Source organism: Ranitomeya variabilis, chromosome 4 (assembly GCF_051348905.1).
Source record: "Ranitomeya variabilis isolate aRanVar5 chromosome 4, aRanVar5.hap1, whole genome shotgun sequence".
NCBI classification, from domain to species: Eukaryota; Metazoa; Chordata; class Amphibia; order Anura; family Dendrobatidae; genus Ranitomeya; species Ranitomeya variabilis.
Genome location: NC_135235.1, coordinates 774,001,192 through 774,025,280, shown reverse-complemented (window position 1 = coordinate 774,025,280; position 24,089 = coordinate 774,001,192). Strand labels below are relative to the sequence as shown.

General features: G+C 47.3%; 1 protein-coding gene across 1 annotated transcript in view; it reads right to left on the bottom strand.

Moving 5' to 3' along the window:
• The window catches only part of LOC143766967 (uncharacterized), a 33,526-nt gene extending 10,639 nt beyond the window's left edge, over positions 1–22,887 (bottom strand). The window contains exons 1-6 of the mRNA XM_077254992.1: positions 22,851–22,887; positions 5,034–5,183; positions 4,725–4,904; positions 4,518–4,641; positions 4,337–4,434; positions 4,048–4,138 (exon numbers count right to left, since the gene is read on the bottom strand). Of these exons, the coding sequence (XP_077111107.1) occupies positions 4,048–4,138; positions 4,337–4,434; positions 4,518–4,641; positions 4,725–4,904; positions 5,034–5,111 (571 nt within the window). The 5' untranslated portion in view covers positions 5,112–5,183; positions 22,851–22,887. The remainder of the gene's footprint in view (positions 1–4,047; positions 4,139–4,336; positions 4,435–4,517; positions 4,642–4,724; positions 4,905–5,033; positions 5,184–22,850) is intronic.
• Positions 22,888–24,089: the final 1,202 nt, after the last annotated feature.

Genomic DNA, 24,089 nt, shown 5'->3' with positions numbered 1-24,089 from the left:
CAACATGTCTCCATACAGCACAGTGAGGAGCTGTAGCCCTATATACAGGCCACTCACTGATTCCAAGATTGCAGACACCCGTGATGCTAGTTAGTGGACACACCGTGATTTAAAATGTCCCTTTTGTCACTGTTAGGGTTTGCGGAACACACCGAGTATATATATATATATATATATATATATATATATATATATATATATATATATATATATATATATATATATAGGTGCGTTCGCAACCCGGGGTCCACCGTGCAGGAGAGGAACCTGCTTCTGGCAAATGGTGGCGCTATATCATGGTATGAGCGAGCTTTGTTAACTCCACAGATTCACTAGAAACAAGATACTGTGCCCTGTTAGCGTCACAGGGGAACACAGCTAACTGCTGAGCTGATGGCAGTCAGTGGTCACGCGCAAGAAAAGCACACAAACACTCCTCACCGGAGGTGCCGGTATTCTAGGGGCTTATTTCAGCCGGGTCCCTGAATACATACATACAGGCGCGACCACAAATAACAAGCTTATGACATGAGGTGATACTAGCGCATGGCCATGTGGCCATGCAAACCTTTTATGGCTGCAGCAGCTTCAGGACCTTCCTAGGGAACCAATGGAAGTCGGTGCAATACCAGAGCAAGTTCAAAACCTACCTAGAGGACCAATGCGAGCTGCAGCAGTACTTGAGCATGTGACCCCTGACCTCCAATGAGAGGTCTTACCTTAGGCATGCTCAGTGTATGCTCAGTATGTATAGATTATAACTAGTGTTGAGCGAATATACTCATTACTTGAGATTTCTTGAGCATGCTCGGGGGTCCTCTGAGTATTTTTTAGTACTCGGAGTTTCAGGTTTTCTTGATGCAGCAGGATGATTTACATCTGTTAGCCAGCATAAGTACATGTGGGGATTCCCTAGCAACCAGGCAACCCCCACATGTCCTTATGCTGGCTAACATATGTAAATCATCCAGCTGCGGCAGGAAAATCAAACTCCGAGTACTAAAAAAATATTCGGAGGACGCCCGAGCATGCTCGAGAAATCTCAAGTAGCGAGTATTAGCATCACTAATTATAAGCCTCAGTGAATTAATTTATGAAATGGAATCACTTTATGGGGATTTCGACTATTCTGGATTTTTATCATTTAGTCATATTAGGGCTTCTGCATATGGGGTGTCCAATCTCATCTGGGATCTGTTCCTGCTGTCCAGCTGGAGTAATCTGCTCCCTACTTCAGCCAATTGGAAAGTACCACACCCTACTAAAGCTCAAAGCACATGGCCGGAATCTGCCAGAAACAGCGTTGTTCTCCTCTGGTTCAGTCCTCTGTGCTCAGCTTGCGGCTTGTGTATTTGTTTCCTGTTGTGACCGTGGCCCGTTTACTGACTACTCTTGTGTCTTCTGATTATGTCCTTCTGGTTCTGACCCAGCTACCTGACTATTTTTCTTGCCCTCTAATATCACAGAATAGCAGGTAACACCATGGTCCAAGCCTAGGGGTCCCAGTGTAAGTCCAGATCCATGTAATGGTGTTGAAGGGCGATGAGCAAGGCAATCCTTGGGACATGGAAAGCAGAGAAGATAGTGCCAAGCATGTTCATGGTGGAGATCTTTGAGCTGCCGGTTGACCACGAACATTGCTCCCAATACATTGTGTCTGCAAACTATTCCATTATTTTGTCGTGATCCCAACTTTATGGTGAGTTTTCTTAAAATATTTTAAAGCACAACAGCACTTTATTAATATTTAATAGAGAATCGCTCTGTTTACACTGCACAATGCACTTTATGAGAGGATATTTCCTAGCAAGAAGCACGGTATATTGCACATTGGATCCATGCATAAAATATTACGTAACTGTCTTTTTAAAAAAATGAGCACTGTTTGTGACACTGTTGAAAAAAAGTGTGTAATTAGCATATGTATTTAAGCACAGACTTGTGAACGATTCACTGCTTGAGAAACGTCGCCTGCCATGTGGGTCTGAATTCAAATACAGAACTTCACTTGAAGAAAAGGAGTGCGGCCTTATTTTTTCTATTGTATTGGAACTCATGCATAGTGGATGGATTGCAATGAAGGCCTGTGCACCCGGTAAGCATATATAGTGTATGTACAAACTATTCCCGCTAGATCTGCAGTCAAACAGCTAAATGGCGCTCCGTCCCTTCTGAACACTGCCGTGTGCCCAGAGAGTAGTGTACAATCGTATGTAGGGTATTGTGAGAAGCTGGAAAATAATTAGTAAGATCCATTTGTTTTCTATTATCCTTTGTGAATAATTCCAAAGTTATCCCCACATAAAGTGACCACGTCAGATTGTAAAAATGGGGCCTGATTAAGAACACAAAACTGGCTGCAGGAAGAGGATAAATCAGAGTATTGTGGACACTACTGTAATCAAAAACTGACTATAGACAATAACATCTACTGAAATGCTCAAACTGAACAGTCTCCATCAGTAATAAATGAGGAGCTAGTGGTGAACCCTCTCTGGGGTAATTAGAGCACGGGGCTCGGTGACTTCACAATCTAAACTATCGGAAGCTCCAAGATTTTCTGTCAGATGAGTTTCAAGAAGAAATATTACACATTTAAAGAGAACTGTGTATAATAGTGCAGAGCGGAGATGTCTTATAGGGAACCTGTCAGCAGGATTGTGCTCAGTGACTACAGACAGTGTCAGGTCGGTGCCGTTATACTGATTACACTGATACCTGGTGATGAAATCCGTCTTGTGGTTGTTGTTTAATCTGTATTTGTAGTTTTCAGTTAATGAGATTCTCATACTCTGTGGCGGGGCTGTGGGCGGGGCTTTATGTGGTGCTCTGGGGCGGAGCTTTATGTGGTGCTCTGGGCGGGGCTGTGGGCGGGGCTTTATGTGGTGTTCTGATTACATATTCATCTGTATTGGCTTATGACAGGTCGCTGATCCCTCACTGACCTGCCCCCATTTTTACATAATGCATATAATAGTGTTGATATTATTGTTGATAATGCCTATAATATTGTGGCTACTGTGAGGCCACACCAACACCACATAAAGCCCCGCCCACAGCCCCACCCCAGAGCACCACATAAAGCCCCGCCCACAGCCCTGCCCCGGAGCACGAGAATCTCATTCACTGAAAACTACAAATACAGATTACACAACAGTAAACCAGAGTTGCACTCATTTATGGTGGACCATTGGAGCTACTATGAATCCTGACCAGAAGATTACAGAAAATAATATTGCTCCCCATTTCAGGAGAAATTTTGCAGTAATCTGAATTTCTTAGGATAAAACAATGTAATTTATGAGGTGGAGTGAATCCATGAAACCAGGGCTGGAGCCAACACATCTCCTGCAGGCGGGAATAAATGTATATTACAGCCATCAGCCGCGCACAGCTCAGAGATATATCATGGCACCGGTGTGATGGGTTTATGTAGATTATCACAATCCTCCTGGAAGTTAGTCGGCTTTAATACAAATTGAAAAGTCCGGATAAAGGGAAACTCTGTTATTGTCCAGAAATTCACACTTGGCCTCACTGCACATTTAATGTTGTCCATCATAAAAGTGAAGTTTGGCCAGAAAGACTGGACCTGGTCTTGTAGGGACCATATGATCACATTCAGCAGCACAGAAGGGAGAGAAGGGAGATTCCTCCGATAAGATCTCAGGGTTCTAGGAAGCCAACAGCATCATTACCCTCCGCTTTCTCTTACAGGCCCATCAGAATATTTTTCTTCTAGTGATTTTCTATCTTGTCAGCACATTCTACGTACGCTGTCATTTGGCTTTATAGTTTACAGATCTGGGCAGGTAACAGCGTCTCCTAAACCCAGGAGGTAGGTGGATCTACCAGGTTGTAAGTTCTATAGAAAAGGGCTTTCATTGACTAAAGTCATTTGAACAGTTTTGGGTGGAGGAGAATGTTGTGGTCTAGAGGTAAAATGGTGATCATGGTAATACGGCCGGACTACACCACCGATAAAGCAGCCACAGCCGGTGATGAGAAGAATCTGTGACTTCTCTGCATTTAGTGGTTACTACTCACCTGGGTAGCCATATGTGGGAATCTCCTCTTTACACCGCTCATCCCCCCTCACATATGTCTCTGTAGTATTAATATGGGTCAGATCTTCACCCTGAAACAAATATTATAAAAGTCACCGACAGATGGAGAAGTCCCATCTATGATCAGCTCTAATCCTGCCATCTCCACCGTTCTCATTACACAAGTATAAAACATATAATACTGGTGGATAAAACAAGACTGAGCACAAGACCTTCACCGGCGTCTACACATCATAGGGGAGATCTCCTGACATCTTCTCTCCATCTACCTGATGGTCCTGAGGAGCATTGGGATCTTCTTGGTTACAGTCCTGTGGAAGAAGAGGACGGGGACATCTCTCTGGTGTTGTCCTCTTACTGGATAGATCTGGAGGAAACACATACAAGGAGTGAATTCATTCTTTACATACAGATAATTATAGGCCGTGTGTATTTAGTCCTGTCTATTACCTGGAGATGTGAGGGGCTGGGGAACCTCCATTATGACGTTCTTGTACAGATCTCTGTGTCCTTCTAAATACTCCCACTCCTCCATGGAGAAATAGACGGCGACATCCTGACACCTTATAGGAACCTGACACATACAATGATACCGTCATCCCCCCGATCCCTTCATAGTGTTACTGTATAATGTCCCAGCATTCCCAGCAGTGTCACCTCTCCAGTCAGCAGCTCAATCATCTTGTAGGTGAGTTCTAGGATCTTCTGCTCATTGATGTCCTCATGGGTCAGGGGGTGAGGTGGAGGCCCCGTGATTGGGCTCAGGGGTCTTCCCCGTCCCTCAGACACAGGGACCTGACAGCGATCACTAGAGGTCTTCTTCACCACTGTGTAATCCTGGTAATGGAGAGACACATTAATAAATCTCACTACAGACATTTCCAGAGTCCTCACCTCTCCAGTTCTGTCCATCTGTTATTCCCATAGATAAGAATGATGTAATGTGACGCCATCAGAATCTCTCACCTCTCCAGTAAGCCGGAAGAGGATCTCTAGGGTGAGGTGTAATATCCTCTCCGCCATCTTGTCTCTGTCCATATCCATCTTTGATGGGTAAATCAGGAAAATTCTCTTTTGTAGAAGATCTTCACTGAGAGGATCCGATATTGTAGAGACCTGAATGAGAAGATGAGCCGATGTAACATCATAAGAATCCTGTGTAATAATACAATTACTGGAGATAATGAGGGAAACATATGAGGAGATTTATTATTTTACAGTATTTAGTTTCCTTCTTTACATCTACTAATAAAACCTATATATTTAGGCCACAGACAACAAGCAGTTTCCTCCTCGGAGTCGGCAGCTGAATACGTTTCTCATAGACTCATCTTCCATAACGCTAATTCTCGTCTCATTTACCGACCCTGGAATCGGCATTAGCAATACTGCAGGAGATATTCATTACACGCGACATGAGAAATAACTACTTCATGATGAGGACGACATCTTCATCTTCTACTACGGCTCTAGAAACATATGTGGCCAGAGTCGGTCACTGACTCCATCACCGCCGGCCGTCTATATGAAGGTTTCCCGTCTTCCCCGCACTGTAATCTTCTATCATGTTAGATCTCAGGTCTGACAGAGTTTGGCTGAATGCCCCCCGCCCCCAAGTACTGGATAGTATGGGGGGTCTAGTTATTACGGTACTTACATGCCTAATAATGGTGTCTGGGCTGCAATGTATGAAGGTCCATTAGGCCAGAGGCAGCGTCCAATAAGTTACCTTTTACCGCCCCCATACACATTAGACTAAAGTTCCATGAAATCACTGATTTCGGGGGTTTGGGCGACTATATAATGTATTTGGGGCCTCCCGACAGATGATGTCAGGGCAGAGAAGGATCTGACATCCTGAATTTCAGAGGATAATCAGTTTGTTCCTCCTGTAGATAATCCTCCGCTAGAGGAGTCTGGAGGCGACTCTCTCATACAGACCCCAGGAAAGCTGGAATATTTGTGTGTATTGGGGAGTCGGGAGAGATGGCCGTCTGCCAAATGACCGTTCAGCCAACTCTTATCTCATGTGTATGGGGCCGTTAGTATTACACTGACAGCAGTGATGATAGACGGCACTACAGTAGTACAGGGCATCACCGGAGCCATCAGAGGCCTGTATGTTGTGTGATCGCACTGATCAGAGGGGTTTAACAAAGGGTTAAAGTGAAAAACATCATAGTTTCAGCAACAAGAAATATCTGTCACTATATGGAAAGCAGAGTCACTGCACAATGTTAGTTACGTCTCGTCCATAACTACTTTATTATACTCTATTATCCTGTACACAGTGGAGGAGACAGAAATCACAGGTCCGACAGCAACAGCTGGAATTGGGCCCTCCAATGTAAATGAGTCACCCGCCAGGGCCGTGGGGTTATCGGTACCGGGTCTGGTCAGCTTAAAGCGGATGTCACGGTGGTGGCGACCCGGTCCTTGGCTCTGGGCGCCCATGTTACAGGGACGGTCTTTAAAGGGGTTTGGTGAATAAAGTTTGTTCATGACGCCACCTGTGGTATTCGGTCAATAGGGACCGACTCTGCATAAGGGGGTCCTCTGAGGTGATGGTATGGCAGCTAGATGGTATAACTTCCCACAGATGAAGTAGGTCCACAGGGCTCTCATGTGTAGATGGAGATGGTGAATGGTGCAGTAAAGAACAGAGGACACAGGTTTGCAGTCTCTTTACCTGGTTTATTGTAGCTTCAGACAACCACAGTCCAGGGCACCAGATCACAGGTACAGGCAGGGTCCGGCAGGCTTGGATGCGAATCCAGAGTCCCCTTTACCAGGTGGAGATGAAAGCCTTCCTCAAAGCATGGTGATGTTGTAGTCCCTTACTGCCTATGGCTTCTGATAAGTTCCTCACAGTTCCTCTCTGTCCTACATGAAGGTGGGACACAAAACCCGTATGACAGGTGGCACAAGCTTTTTTATAGGGTCTCTATCACGACCCAGGCTCTATGTGCCACTGTGCCTCCTGGGTAATAAGGTGGACAGGTAACTTGCAGTTTAGATGTCCGGCCAGTTTCTGCTGTGCCTCCTAGAGTCCGACCCAACCTCGGTCTTCTGGCTACCGGAATCTGCGCTCTGTCAGGGAGGTAGCTCAGTCACAGCTGTCCTCCCCAGGTGTCTCTCTCCTGCTCACTTTCAACAAACTGCCCTTTCCTTCTTAGCTCTTTCTCCAGGAGCTGCAGCAACTCTGGTTACACGCACCTTCAGTCTTTCTGACACTCAAGGTCTGATTGCACTCTTCTCCGTCCTCTGACAGGCTGCTCCCTCCTCCACTGTCTGCTCCAGACTGCTCACTAACTTCCCCTCCAGCCAGAATATATATCAAAAGCAGCTCCCCGGAAAGCCAGGTTCAGAGTTCCCCCTTCTGGCCTGGAGTATGAACATGTTCTGTGTATGTGATTACCTGATAGAAGAGATCTTTCATCGCTTCCAAGCGTGACATCACTCTCCCCGTGAGGAAAGCAATTCCACTGTGACGACCAAGACCCTGGGGCGTCACATAAAGGAAAAAAAATCTATCTATATATATATAAAGCTGAGTGTGTGTGTGTGTGTGTGTGTGTGTGTGTGTGCGTGTGTGTGTGTGTGTGTGTGTGTGTCAAGCCACGCCCATTCCACAGAGCAACCAATCACTAAGCATCTTTAATTTCACCAGAGCTGTTTAAAAGAAGCTGAGCTGTGATTGGTTGCTATGAGCAGCAGTTTTCCCACTCCACAACACCTCAGCAGACACTGACCGGGTGGGAGACATCTATCATCCCTGGGAACATAAGCTCCAGCCATTGTCTGCCCCCCAGAAAGGAGCAGAGAGCACATGACAGAAATGAATCCCCCTCCTCTATTACTGCCGCGCTCTATTGTTACCGGCGTAGAAAATCGCATCATCAGCGGCTGCACACAGAGCCGCACTGCCAGGTTACATAACAGCACATCTCCAGGAACTCCCTGCTCAGCGCCACCCAGCTCGGGACTATGGGATGGAGGATGTGTGATGGGTATATGGGCACGGGACTATGGGATGGAGGATGTGTGATGGGTATATGGGCACTGGACTATGGGATGGAGGATGTGTGATGGGTATATGGGCACGGGACTATGGGACGGAGGATGTGTGATGGGTATATGGGCACGGGACTATGGGACGGAGGATGTGTGATGGGTATATGGGCACGGGACTATGGGACGGAGGATGTGTGATGGGTATATGGGCACAGGACTATGGGATGGAGGATGTGTATAATGGGTATATGGGCACGGGACTATGGGATGGAGGATGTGTGATGGGTATATGGGCACTGGACTATGGGATGGAGGATGTGTGATGGGTATATGGGCACAGGACTATGGGATGGAAGATGTGTGATGGGTATATGGGCACAGGACTATGGGATGGCGGATGTGTGATGGGTATATGGGCACGGGACTATGGGATGGCGGATATGTGATGGGTATATGGGCACTGGACTATGGGATGGAGGATGTGTGTTGAGTATATGGGCACGGGACTATGGGATGGAGGATGTGTGATGGGTACATGGGCACAGGACTATGGGATGGAGGATGTGTGATGGTATATGGGCTCGGGACTATGGGATGGAGGATGTGTGATGGGTATATGGGCACGGGACTATAGGATGGAGGATGTGTGATGGGTATATGGGCACGGGACTATGGGATGGAGGATGTGTGATGGGTATATGGGCACTGGACTATGGGATGGAGGATGTGTGATGGGTATATGGGCACTGGACTATGGGATGGAGGATGTGTGATGGGTATATGGGCACTGGACTATGGGATGGAGGATGTGTGATGGGTATATGGACACGGGACTATGGGATGGAGGATGTATGATGGGTATATGGGCACGGGACTATGGGATGCAGGATGTGTGATGGGTATATGGGCACAGGACTATGGGATGGGGGATGTGTGATGGGTATATGGGCACGGGACTATGGGATGGAGGATATGTATGATGGGTATATGGGCACTGGACTATGGGATGGAGGATGTATGATGGGTATATGGGTACTGGACTATGGGATGGAGGATGTGTGATGGGTATATGGGCACTGGACTATGGGATGGAGGATGTATGATGGGTATATGGGCACTGGACTATGGGATGGAGGATGTGTGATGTGTATATGGGCACGGGACTATGGGATGCAGGATGTGTGATGGGTATATGGGCACAGGACTATGGGATGGAGGATGTGTGATGGGTATATGGGCACGGGACTATGGGATGGAGGATGTGTGATGGGTATATAGGCACGGGACTATGGGATGGAGGATATGTGATGGGTATATGTCCACGAGACTATGGGATGGAGGATGTGTGATGAGTATATGGGCACTGGACTATGGGATGGAGGATATGTATGATGGGTATATGGGCACTGGACTATGGGATGGAGGATATTCATTATAATGTTATAACTAACTACAGTGTATATATATATATATATATATATATATATATATATATATATATATATACACACATACATACATACATACATACATACACACACACACACAGTACAGACCAAAAGTTTGGACACCTTCTCATTCAAAGATTTTTCTGCATTTTCATGACTATGTGGAATTATATACTTAACAAAAAAGTGTGTAACAACTGAAATTATGTCTTATATTCTAGGTTCTTCACAGTAGCCACCTTTTGCTTTGATGACTGCTTTGCACACTCTTGGCATTCTCTTGATGAGCTTCAAGAGGTAGTCACCGGGAATGGTTTTCACTTCACAGGTGTGCCCTGTCAGGTGTAATAAGTGGGATTTCTTGCCTTATAAATGGGGTTGGGACCATCAGTTGTGTTGTGCAGAAGTCTGGTGGATACACAGCTGATAGTCCTACTGAATAGACTGTTAGAATTTGTATTATGGCAAGAAAAGAGCAGCTAAGTTAAGAAAAACGAGTGGCCTCATTACTTTAAGAAATGAAGGTCAGTCAGTCCGAAAAATTGGGCAAACTTAGAAAGTGTCCCCAAGTGCAGTGGCAAGAACCATCAAGCGCTACAAAGAAACTGGCTCACATGAGGACCGCCCCAGGAAAGGAAGACCAAGAGTCACCTCTGCTTCTGAGGATAAGTTTATCCGAGTCACCAGCCTCAGAAATCGCGGGTTAGCAGCAGCTCAGATTAGAGACCAGGTCAATGCCACACAGAGGTCTAGCAGCAGACACATCTCTACAACTGTTAAGAGGAGACTTTGTGCAGCAGGCCTTCATGGTAAAATAGCTGCTAGGAAACCACTGCTAAGGACAGGCAACAAGCAGAAGAGACTTGTTTGGGCTAAAGAACACAAGGAATGAACATTAGACCAGTGGAGATCTGTGCTTTGGTCTGATGAGTCCAAATTTGAGATCTTTGGTTCCAACCACTGTGTCTTTGTGCGAAGCAGAAAAGGTGAACGGATGGACTCTACATGCCTGGTTCCCACCGTGAAGCATGGAGGAGGAGGTGTGATGGTGTCGGGGTGTTTTGCTGGTGACACTGTTGGGGATTTATTCAAAATTGAAGGCATACTGAACCTGCATGGCTACCACAGCATCCTGCAGCGGCATGCTATTTCATCCGGTTTGCGTTTAGTTCGACCACCATTTATTTTTCGACAGGACAATGACCCCAATGGCATGATGGCGGTACTATGAGAAAATTATACTGTGTGTGGGGATATGGCGGTACTATGAGAAAAAAATGATAATTACTTACGGGTAATTTGATTTTCCAGAACCATGACAGCACCGCACATGAGAGATGGCATCCGCCCCCAGGAACAGGAAACCTGTAGCAGAGATAAAAGAATGGGGCGGCCACTTTCTCCTCAGTTTGTTTCAGAGTATGGAAGATGACCGCTTTGTTAGTACACATTCATATATCATATTTACATTGTATAGCTGTACATTAGCTCTTATCTATATGTCAAGAGTATATATATATATATATATATATATATATATATATATATATATATATATATATATATATATATATATATATATATATATATATATATATATATTTTTTTTTATTTTTTTTTATTTTTTTTGTGTGAATCACACAACCATCACCAAGATAGGGCGGGAATTAATGCGGTGCTGTCATGGGTCTGGAAAATCAAATTACCCGTAAGTAATTATCATTTTTTCCCTTCACCATGACAGCACCGCATATGAGAGGAAGAAATAGAAGACTCCTTAGGGTGGGACAACAGCAGATAACACCTTTCTCCCGAAAGCCAAGTTTGAAAGACCTAAGTCTAGCCTATAATGTCGGAAGAAGGTAGAGGGTGAGGACCATACTGCCGCCCTACAAATCTGCTCCACCGAAGCGTTTGCCCTTTCCGCCCAGGATGTGGCAATAGCACGCGTAGAGTGGGCCGTAACACCCTGTGGGGGAATTTGGCCAGAAGAAGAGTACGAAAGTGAGATAGCTGTACGCAACCACCGTGCAATAGTTGCCTTTGAGGCCTTTTTTCCCCTGTTTGTCCCCTGGAAGGTGACAAAAAGGGCTGATGACTGACGCCAAGATTTTGTGGCTTCTATGTATTGAAGCAGGCAGCGTCTGACATCAAGACAATGGAAGGCTTGCTCTCCCTGGGATTTTGGTTGAGGACAAAATGAGGGTAAGATAATTTCCTGGTCCCTATGAAATTTAGAATTGACCTTTGGTAGGAAGGCCGGGTCAGTTTTGATAATTACTCTGTCATCCTGGAAGGTAGTGTAAGGGGGGTTCACTGAAATAGCCTGCAGCTCGCAAGTACGGCGGGCTGAAGTTAGAGCAACCAGGAGGACAGTTTTTAGTGTCAAAGATTTTATTGAAATAGAATTAAGAGGCTCAAAGGGGAAAACAGTTAGAGCATTTAAAACTAAATTTAGATCCCAGGGAGCCACCTTGGGAGATAATTTTGAGGGTCTTGATGTAAAAGAGGCTCGGATGAACCTATAGACCCAAGGGTGGTCAGCAAGTTTGAGATCAAACAGCGCACCCAGGGCGGAGACATGCACCTTCAGGGTGCTAGTAGATAGCCCTCTCTCCAGCCCTTTTTGGAGAAATTCTAAAATTTCCTTTACCGGGACTTCTTGGCCCGTCTGGGACAACTGTCGCCCTGAAAATTCCAGGAATTTCTGCCAAATTTTCTGATATTTTTCTGAGGTGACTTTTTTCCTGCTAGCGAGCAACTTGGTTACTAAAGCGTTCGAGAATCCTTTTGCTAGTAGAAGTCCCCTCTCAATTTCCAGGCGGTGAGATGTAGCCCGTGTACTTGAGGGTGTTGAACTGGTCCCTGGTGTAGGAGATCCGATGTGTCTGGAAGGATCCACGGGTCCGAGATAGACATGCGTCTGAGCCACATGAACCATGCTCTTCTCGGCCAAAAGGGAGCTATGAGTATTACTCGTGCTTTGTCTTCCCGAATTTTCCTGAGGACTGCCGGGATTAACGGTATTGGGGGAAAAGCGTATGCCAGATGAAAGTTCCACTGGTATAGAAACGCGTCTACTCCTTCCGGTTGTTCTCTCGGGTTTAGAGAATAGAACTTGTTCACTTTTCGATTTTGTTTTGTGGCGAACAAGTCTACTTCTGGAATGCCCCAGTTGGCACATATTTTCCCAAAGACTTCCTGGCTCAGGGCCCACTCCCCTTGATGTAATGGGTGACGGCTTAGGAAGTTGGCTACTTGATTTTCTGATCCTCTTAGGTATGTCCCAGTTAGAGAGAGAAGGTTGTTTTCGGCCCACAAGAAAAGTTCTTTGGCTTCTGTCATCAGGGATGGTGATCTTGTGCCCCCTTGGCGATTTATATAGGCTATTGTTGTGTTGTTGTCGGATAACACCACCACATGCCTTCCTTGTATTCTTTCTCCTATTTGAAGAAACGCTTGTCTCACCGCTGACAGTTCTTTCAGATTGGAAGACGCTTCTGTCATTGAGGGCTCCCATTGACCTTGTAGGACTTGATCCCCCACATGCGCTCCCCATCCCCATGGGCTCGCATCGGTGGTGAGGATTACTGGATTTTGCAATGACCATGGTACCGCTTTGCTCAGATTTTCTGGTTTTAACCACCATTTTAGTGAGTCTTGGACCCTTGGAGATAGGAGAATTTTCCGATTCAGATTGTAAGGGTTTCTTGCTTGCTCGGCTAGAACCTGCCATTGCAACTCTCTCGTGTGGCTTTGGGCCCACCGTGTTGCTGGAATTGTCGCCGTTAGAACTCCCAGGAGCGACATTGCATTCCGTAGAGAGATAGATTGTTGCTGCTGAAGAAGTTGCACCTTCTGTTGGATAGACTGAATCTTCCTCTGTGGGAAGATACACTCCTGTTTGATGGAATCTAGTAGGATCCCGAGGAACTCTTGAGACTGTGTTGGGACAAGTCTTGATTTCTTCAGATTTATCATCCACCCCAATCTTGTTAACACGTTTATAACTGTTGTGACTGCTTTTTCGCAATCTTCTTTGCTGTTTGCTTCTACCAAGAAATCGTCCAAATAAGGCACCAGTAATATGTCTTGTTTTCTGATGTAGGACGCCACTTCGGAAATAATTTTGGTAAACACGCGGGGTGCTATGGCTACCCCAAATGGAAAACATTGATACTGTAGGTGGGTGGGAGTTTTTTCGAGGTTTACTAGCAGTCTGAGATATTGCTGATGTTAGCTTGCGATTGGCACATGGTAGTAAGCGTCTGTAAGATCGATTACTGCCATATAACAGCTTGGGTTGAGCACTTTTATCGCCGTCCTTAGAGTTTTCAATTTGAATTTCTCTATTTGAATGTACTGATTTAAGGCCCTCAAGTTGAATATTACTCTTAACGAGCCGTCTGGTTTTGGTGTTAGGAATAGGGTGCTGTAGAACCCTTTCCCTATTTCCGGATGAGGAACTCTCACTAATACTTCTTTTTGTATGAGGAGATGAACTTCTCTTTCCAGTGTGGCCTGATTTTTTCCCGCCACCTGGGTCATTTTCAAACGATTTGGTGGGAGGCTGGAGAATTTGAGTTTCAAACCTTCCGATAATAGGTTGGTTATCCACTGAGAAGCCGGCAGTGCCGCCCAGTGGTGGACGAACCACCGGAGTCTTCCCCCCACCGGAATCCTGGCGTCATTGGTGTTTTGGATCAGATTTAGGGGGAGGCTTGTAGAAAAGGAATCCTTTCTGTTTCTGATCTCTCCAAGGTCTGCCACGGCCAGACCTGTCATCTGAACGGCCGCGGGCCCCCCTGTATCCAGATCCCCGAAAGGACGAATGGGAAGTCTCCCATCGGCGCCTAGGAAAGGAAGGAGGTGGAAACCGCTTCTTTTTGTCAGATGCTTTTTCAAGAATCTCGTCCAGAGCTTTACCGAAAAGATACTGCCCTTCACAGGGTACTCTGCAGAGTTTGACCTTCGACTGGAAATCAGCTGCCCAATTCTTTAGCCATAATGTTCTACGCCCGGAGTTGGATAAAGCACAAGCACGTGCAGCCCCCCTGACCGAATCAATTGATGCATCCGCCAGAAATTTTGCGGCACCTTGTAGGGAGGGCAATGCCTCCAGTAGTTTATCTCGCGGGCACTTATTTTTGATTTGGTCACTTAACTCCTCCAGCCACTTGACCATAGCACGAGCCGTGCAAGTGGCCGCAACCCCGGGCTTAAATGACCATGTTGATGCCTCCCAAGCCGACTTTAGAAAGGCATCCGTCGTTTTGTCAAGAGGGTCTTTTAGGGCTCCCATATCCTCAAAAGGCAATGCTACCCCTTTAGAGGTGCTGGCTATGGCGGCGTCTAATTTAGGAGCCTTTTCCCATTCTTCACATACCGCTTCATCAAAGGGGTACTTGCGTTTTAAGGCTTGAGGAATGGTGATCTTTTTATTTGGCTTTTTCCAATCTTTCTTAATTAAATTAAGTATACTATCATGGAAGGGAAAGACCTTTCGCTTCTTCCCCTCCAAGTTACTGAACATGCTATCCTGTACTGAACGCGGCTCCTTTGGGGTTTCCAACCCCATAGTTGCTCTAACGAGTTTTAGCAGTTTTCCAATGTCCTCTGACTGGAAATACGGGTGGCCATACTCCTCATCCGAGGAGTCTAAGTCTGAGGCATCAGAGGGGGTTAACACTCCCGGCTCATCCCCTGAATTAATGTCCGACCCCTGCTCACTTGCTGGGGGAGGGGGGTTTTCTTTAGCCGCCTGATGTTTCAGCTGTTCTTTGACTGTGGATTTAACCTCTTCCCGTATTATTGACCTGATGTTCTGTAATAAGGAAGGTGATTCTTTTGCGACTGTTTTATCTATGCAGGCCCGGCAGATTCTTTTGGTATATAGTTTAGGGAGTGTCGCCCTACATAGTGGACAAGCCCTATTCTTTTGTTTGGAGGTGGCTTTCCTTCCCTAAAGACACAGTATAGTCTATCAGTGTGTGATTTTGCCTTACAAAGGCACTCACCCCTCCAGGACCCCAGATACCGCGGTAGCTTGTGTCTCCTCAGACATTCCGGGTACAGGCATCTCCAGATCCATCGCTGGTTCGGTCATGCTAGCAGGCAACTGCGTGCTGTAGAGGACCAGCGTCTAATCGGTTTGCCCCAATATATAGAAGGAGCGGTGCGCGCGCCTCTGGAACAGCTTCCGCCCGGAAGTGTCCAGCACACCGGCTCCTTCGGCGTGTGACGTCACTTCCGGCGCGACCGGAAGTCGTCATCCTTCACTTCGGCGGCCGGCGTCAGTGAAGGACACGCCCCCTACCCCGGACCTGCCTCCTGCCCAGAGCGGTCGCCGGGGAGTCCAGCGAGGGGAAAGAAGGCGCGGTACATCAGCCCTTCACCCGGACAGCACCGCACGCAGTACCGTCGAGCATGGCTGGCCCCCCCGCGGACCTCGACCTCCGGACCGGATCATCAGAGGGGTATGCCTCCGGAGGTAGGAGCTCTGCCACAGGCGTCCACCCGCAGGAACAGGAAACCAAACTGAGGAGAGAGTGGCCGCCCCATTCTTTTATCTCTGCTACAGGTTTCCTGTTCCTGGGGGCGGATGCCATCTCTCATGTGCGGTGCTGTCATGGTGAAGGGAAAATTATACTGTGTGTGGGGGTATGGTGGTACTATGAGAACATTATACTGTGTGTGGGGGTATGGCGGTACTATATGACGTTATATTAATGTTAAGCTTACTTTTCATACTGGTAGAAGCCTGGATTTTTTGGACCTGAAGATTATGATGACACCAGAGGGGCGTATTAGCACCGACGTGTTTAAGAAACCTACGGCTACGAATGCTCTATTACAAGCAGACTCGTTCCATCTTCAATCAACCATCAGGGGAATTCCTATAGAACAATTCCTGCGCCTTAGGAGAATATGTTCGGAAGACAAACTATTTGAACATCAGGCAATGGATCTAACCCGGAGATTTATGGCGAGAGGATATAGCTCTCGATGTATAAAAAGAGGATACAGGAGAGCCAAGAGATCTACTAGGAATGATTTACTATATAAGCAGATGAATGGGACTAGAAATGAAGAGGAAAATCAGGTGAGATTCATCTCTACTTATAACAGCCAGTGGTCGGGTCTAACAGATATTATTCGGAAACATTGGGAGGTGTTAATGGTGGATCCGACCCTTAAAAGGGTCCTGCCCCCTGCTCCGTCCTTTGTGGCTAGGCGCTCACCAAATCTCAAGGATGCTTTGGTCCGGAGCCACTACGAAGCCCCGGGTTCAGGACCTTCTAGACCTGTAGGGGGGGAACGTAAAGGCTTCTTCCCCTGTGGGTTGTGTAAGGGATGCCTTAGCCTTATAAGAGCCACCAACTTCAGTAATTTCGATGGATCAAGGACATACGAGATCAGAAAGCATTTGAATTGCAGTTCCCGGGGAGTTATCTACCATGCCCAGTGCCCTTGTGGGAAGGTATATATCGGATTGACCACTAGGGAGCTAAGGTGAGAACAAGGGAGCACATTAGGGACATCAATAAAGCCAAAACGGTAAAAGATGAAACGACACTGAAGACTTTGCCTAGGCACTTCAGAAGATACCACAATGGACAGGCAGGTGGTTTAAAAATTAAGGGCATTGACCAGATTAATGTTAATATACGGGGCGGTGATTTGGGCAGGAGTTTGGCCCAACTGGAGAGTAAGTGGATCTATAGGCTGGGGACAATGACCCCGCAAGGCCTTAATGAGAATCTCGGATTCGCCTCCTTCTTATAATCTTTTGGGTTCGGTATATGATATAATCTCCTGGTTGCTATATGAGAGACATCCTTCTATGGGATAGGGCTAAGTGTTCTTTTCAGTTGGTTTTAAATATTAAATGTTGTGATTTTATGATTTTAACATTTTATTGATCTATAGGAACATGTGATATCGTAGTACTGCCATTACTGTTCTGTTGCGTTGTACAGAAAGGACATCCCTTAGTTCCAGACGGATGTCGAAGGAGAATATGGCCGAATATACCAATATCAAGGCTCCTTCCAAGAATTGCAGAATTTTGATTAAGATATTTTGTATTTGTTTAGTATATTCTATTATTCTTATGAGGACTGTCTCATGTACCATACATGGAGGTTGCCTTATGTGTATTTTGATGGCATTATTCCTTATCATGGACTTTTAAGGTCTCTAGGTCTAATGGGTGGGATAAGGGGGAGGGGCCTTTTTTGATAGATATGTGGGTGATCTAGGTATTTATAGTATGGAGCAGCAACAGACCATGAAAGCGGATTTTTTACTATATATATTAAGCACTTTAGTAATAATTTTTAATATGCACTTGTCACTTTAAAGGGCACCTGTCACCCCGTTTTTTCCGTATGAGATAAAAATACTGTTAAATAGGGCCTGAGCTGTGCATTACAACAGTGTATTTTGTGGACCCCGATTCCCCACCTATGCTGCCAAAATACGTTACCAAAGTAGCCGTTTACGCCTGTCAATCAGGCTGGTCTGGTCAAAAGTGCGTGGTGTCTTCCCCCAGATCTTGCTTAGTTTTCCGTTGGTGGCGTAGTGGTTTGCGCATGCCCAAGGTCCCGAATCCACTGCACAGGGGAGTGAAAACAGCACGATGTGCGTTATTTCCCTGTTGATCGGTGGGGGCGGACATCTTCCTTTGGCCGCGCGTGCGCAGATGGAGCGCTCTGCTGCCCGCGGCTTCAGGAAAATGGCCGCGGGATGCCGCGCGTGCGCAGATGGAGATCGCGGCGGCCATTTTCCTGAAGCAGAATTCGCATCTCGGCTTCAGAAAAATGGCCGCCGCGATCTCCATCTGCGCACGCGTGGCATCCCGCGGCCATTTTCCTGAAGCCGCGGGCAGCAGAGCGCTCCATCTGCGCACGCGCGGCCAAAGGAAGATGGCCGCCCCCACCGATCAACAGGGAAATAGAACACATCGCGCTGTTTTCACTCCCCTGTGCAGTGGATTCGGGACCTTGGGCATGCGCAAACCACTACGCCACCAACGGAAAACTAAGCAAGATCTAGGGAAAGACACCACGCCCTTTTGACCAGACCAGCCTGATTGACAGGCGACAACGACTACTTTGGTAACGTATTTTGGCAGCATAGGTGGGGAATCGGGGTCCACAAAATACACTGTTGTAATGCACAGCTCAGGCCCTATTTAACAGTATTTTTATCTCATACGGAAAAAACGGGGTGACAGGTTCCCTTTAAATACATTGGCAATAAATCACTTTTCAGTACTATTTTTGTATATGGTTGTTTTAACTGAAGGAGTAATTACAGCACTAATATTATTGCACTTGTACCAACACTGGCACGTAGCACTTTTTTGCGTAATTATGGTATGATTGGGGTTAAGAAATCACACACTCCCATTAATGCTTCTGCAAATAACGGCCCCTTAATGCGGCATTTCCCTTCCCTTTTATGTTTTCTTGAACATCACGCTCTATGTTTATAGAGCTGATGGCGCCGGGCTGTGCGCATGCACCTCTCACCGTCCCATTCACTTCAGAATGCGCTCTATACTGGATAGCTTGCGGCCCAGCAAGCGTTCCACTGAGCGCAAGTCCGGAAGTGACGTTTTCCTGGGACTTGGTAAGAAGAGACGCACGCGCCGATAAATGCCTGCTGTTACTTAGCGACGTACTCGATCACATGTTCTGTATATCGGAGCTTATTGGAACCTATGCACGATAAAAACCCTGCACTCCCCTGCCCCAGACACGCCCCCAGAAGAAGCTATTTGCGAAACGCGCGTTGGGGTGAGGTGGGACGCCGAACCAGCCACAGGTAGATAAGGTGACTGCTGTATGAAAATTGGTATTTATATTGCAATAATTTTCACTTTATATGCTTAGGCATTAGTTCGTGTTATGTACCTTAAATATATACAGCGCTACTCTGCTCCATACTGCAGGATGTGCTTTTTAGCATGATATATGTGGTGGTTCTCCACCTCTTGTTTAGGTGCTTGTGCACTATGGCACTGGATATGTTTTTCCACTAAATAAAGCCTTGTTTTAATTATATTTTGGATCTCTTCGTGTTTTTCGGCTGCCCAGTTTGGCAGATCGAAGGTTTGTGAGCATACGTTTTGGAAGTGCCAGCTATATAGTGGGGACAGTTGTTTAAAGCGCTACAAAGAAACTGGCTGACATGAGGACCGCCCCAGGAAAGGAAGACCAAGAGTCACCTCTGCTTCTGAGGATAAGTTTATCCGAGTCACCAGCCTCAGAAATCGCAGGTTAACAGCAGCTCAGATTAGAGACCAGGTCAATGCCACACAGAGTTCTAGCAGCAGACACATCTCTACAACAACTGTGAAGAGGAGACTTTGTGGAGCAGGCCTTCATGGTAAATAGCTGCTAGGAAACCACTGCTAAGGACAGGCAACAAGCAGAAGAGACTTGTTTGGGCTAAAGGACACAAGGAATGTACTAATACCAGTGGAAATCTGTGCTTTGGTCTGATGAGTCCAAATTTGAGATCTTTGGTTCCAACCACTGTGTCTTTGTGCGACGCAGAAAAGGTGAACGGATGGACTCTACATGCCTGGTTCCCACTGTGAAGCATGGAGGAGGAGGTGTGATGGTGTGGGGGGCTTTGCTGGTGACACTGTTGAGGATTCATTCAAAATTGAAGGCATACTGAACCAGCATGGCCACCACAGCATCTTGCAGCGGCATGCTATTCCATCCGGTTTGTGTTTAGTTGGACCATCATTTATTTTTCAACAGGACAATGACCCCAATGGCATGATGGCGGTACTATGAGAACATTATACTGTGTGTGTGGGGGTATGGCGGTACTATGAGAACATTATACTGTGTGGAGGTATGGCGGTACTATGAGAACATTATAATGTGTGTGGGGGTATGGCGGTACTATGAGAAAATTATACTGTGTGGGGGTATGGCGGTACTATGAGAACATTATACTGTGTGGGGGTATGGCGGTACTATGAGAACATTATACTGTGTGTGGGGGGTATGGCGGTACTATGAGAAAATTATACTGTGTGGGGGTATGGCGGTACTATGAGAACATTATACTGTGTGGGGGTATGGCGGTACTATGAGAACATTACACTGTTTGTGGGGGTATGGCGGTACTATGAGAACATTATACTGTGTGGAGGTATGGCGGTACTATGAGAACATTATACTGTGTGTGGGGGGTATGGCGGTACTATGAGAAAATTATACTGTGTGGGGGTATGGCGGTACTATGAGAACATTATACTGTGTGGGGGTATGGCGGTACTATGAGAACATTATACTGTGTGTGGGGGGTATGGCGGTACTATGAGAAAATTATACTGTGTGTGGGGGTATGGCGGTACTATGAGAAAATTATACTGTGTGGGGGTATGGCGGTACTATGAGAACATTATACTGTGTGGGGGTATGGCGGTACTATGAGAACATTATACTGTGTGTGGGGGTATGGCGGTACTATGAGAAAATTATACTGTGTGGGGGTATGGCGGTACTATGAGAACATTATACTGTGTGGGGGTATGGCGGTACTATGAGAACATTACACTGTGTGTGGGGGGTATGGCGGTACTATGAGAAAATTATACTGTGTGGGGGTATGGCGGTACTATGAGAACATTATACTGTGTGGGGGTATGGCGGTACTATGAGAACATTACACTGTTTGTGGGGGTATGGCGGTACTATGAGAACATTATACTGTGTGGAGGTATGGCGGTACTATGAGAACATTATACTGTGTGTGGGGGGTATGGCGGTACTATGAGAAAATTATACTGTGTGGGGGTATGGCGGTACTATGAGAACATTATACTGTGTGGGGGTATGGCAGTACTATGAGAACATTATACTGTGTGTGGGGGGTATGGCGGTACTATGAGAAAATTATACTGTGTGCGGGGGTATGGCGGTACTATGAGAAAATTATACTGTGTGGGGGTATGGCGGTACTATGAGAACATTATACTGTGTGGGGGTATGGCGGTACTGAGAACATTATACTGTGTGTGGGGGTATGGCGGTACTATGAGAAAATTATACTGTGTGGGGGTATGGCGGTACTATGAGAACATTATACTGTGTGGGGGTATGGCGGTACTATGAGAACATTATACTGTGTGTGGGGGGTATGGCGGTACTATGAGAACATTATACTGTGTGGGGGTATGGCGGTACTATGAGAACATTATACTGTGTGGGGGTATGGCGGTACTATGAGAACATTATACTGTGTGTGGGGGTATGGCGGTACTATGAGAACATTGTACTGTGTGTGGGGGTATGGCGGTACTATGAGAACATTATACTGTGTGTGGGGGTATGGCGGTACTATGAGAACATTATACTGTGTGTGGGGGTATGGCGGTACTATGAGAACATTATACTGTGTGTGGGGGTATGGCGGTACTGTAGGAACATTATTCTGTCTGTGGGGGTATGGCGGTACTATGAGAACATTATACTGTGTGTGGGGGTATGGCGGTACTGTAGGAACATTATTCTGTGTGTGGGGGTATGGCGGTACTATGAGAACATTATACTGTGTGTGGGGGTATGGCGGTACTGTAGGAACATTATTCTGTGTGTGGGGGTATGGCGGTACTATGAGAACATTATACTGTGTGTGGGGGTATGGCGGTACTGTAGGAACATTATTCTGTGTGTGGGGGTATGGCGGTACTATGAGAACATTATACTGTGTGTGGGGGTATGGCGGTACTGTAGGAACATTATTCTGTGTGTGGGGGTATGGCGGTACTATGAGAACATTATACTGTGTGTGGGGGTATGGCGGTACTGTAGGAACATTATTCTGTGTGTGGGGGTATGGCGGTACTGTAGGAACATTATTCTGTGTGTGGGGGTATGGCGGTACTATGAGAACATTATACTGTGTGGGGGTATGGCGGTACTGTAGGAACATTATACTGTGTGTGGGGGGTATGGCGGTACTATGAACAGAACAGATTTGGCGCCAACAAAGGAAAGGGGTGCGGGGAAGAATCTGAGGTACCAGCTCCTGGTAAAGTGCCCGAGGCAGCTGGGTGTGGGGCAGAACCTGCTTACAGGGCATAATGGGGGCATTACACTGTGTGGGGCCAAGAAAGGGGCCCTGTACTAGGAGAACACTCCGCTCCTCACTTCCTGTCCTCCATAGTTGGCTCGTATGTATCTATTACAGGAAACAGAACAACAACGTTATGGTTCTTATAAAGAGTCTCCTCCGTGCAGAAGGGGTTAATGTCCCCGGCTGCGCTCAGTACTGGGGAATCTCCACATACCTCCACCTGCAGAGCCGCACTCCACAGATATGGCTGCTCTGTGCGCACAGGACCTGTGATGAGGTCACAGGGGAGGAGTCAGGGGTCACGTGGTAGTGATGGGCGGTCCGGCTCTTTTATATACAGTAATCCGTTCTCCTCAGTCCTGGTTCCCGCTCTTTCCTGTACACTGAGGCCTCATTACTCCCCTGTATAAGGCTCTAGTGAAGCAGGACACACTGTGTTTAGCGTTGTGCTGTTTCCTCAGATTGTCGGCTCTTGTGAACAGGCCCCTGCACTTCTCGGTTGTAATCCTAAGGCCGGGTTCACACTGTGTTAGCAGCAGCCCGTTCAGCACATACGGTAATGGCTGCTGTAACGCAAGTGCCGCCGTTTACATCGCTAGCGCAGATAGAGCTCTGCTGTGTGTATCTAGCTCTATCTGCGCTAACAGTGACGGACCTGTAAATGCTGCAGCCGCGTCCCAGGGTCGGTCACTCAATGACGCTGCAGCCCGCGTCCCAGGGTCCGTCACTCAATGACGCTGCAGCCCGCGTCCCAGGGTCGGTCACTCAATGACGCTGCAGCCCGCGTCCCAGGGTCGGTCACTCAATGACGCTGCAGCCCGCGTCCCAGGGTCCGTCACTCAATGACGCTGCAGCCCGCGTCCCAGGGTCCGTCACTCAATGACGCTGCAGCCCGCGTCCCAGGGTCCGTCACTCAATGACGCTGCAGCCCGCGTCCCAGGGTCCGTCACTCAATGACGCTGCAGCCGCGTCCCAGGGTCGGTCACTCAATGACGCTGCAGCCCGCGTCCCAGGGTCCGTCACTCAATGACGCTGCAGCCCGCGTCCCAGGGTCCGTCACTCAATGACGCTGCAGCCCGCGTCCCAGGGTCCGTCACTCAATGACGCTGCAGCCGCGTCCCAGGGTCCGTCACTCAATGACGCTGCAGCCCGCGTCCCAGGGTCCGTCACTCAATGACGCTGCAGCCCGCGTCCCAGGGTCCGTCACTCAATGACGCTGCAGCCCGCGTCCCAGGGTCCGTCACTCAATGACGCTGCAGCCCGCGTCCCAGGGTCCGTCACTCAATGACGCTGCAGCCCGCGTCCCAGGGTCCGTCACTCAATGACGCTGCAGCCCGCGTCCCAGGGTCCGTCACTCAATGACGCTGCAGCCCGCGTCCCAGGGTCCGTCACTCAATGACGCTGCAGCCCGCGTCCCAGGGTCCGTCACTCAATGACGCTGCAGCCCGCGTCC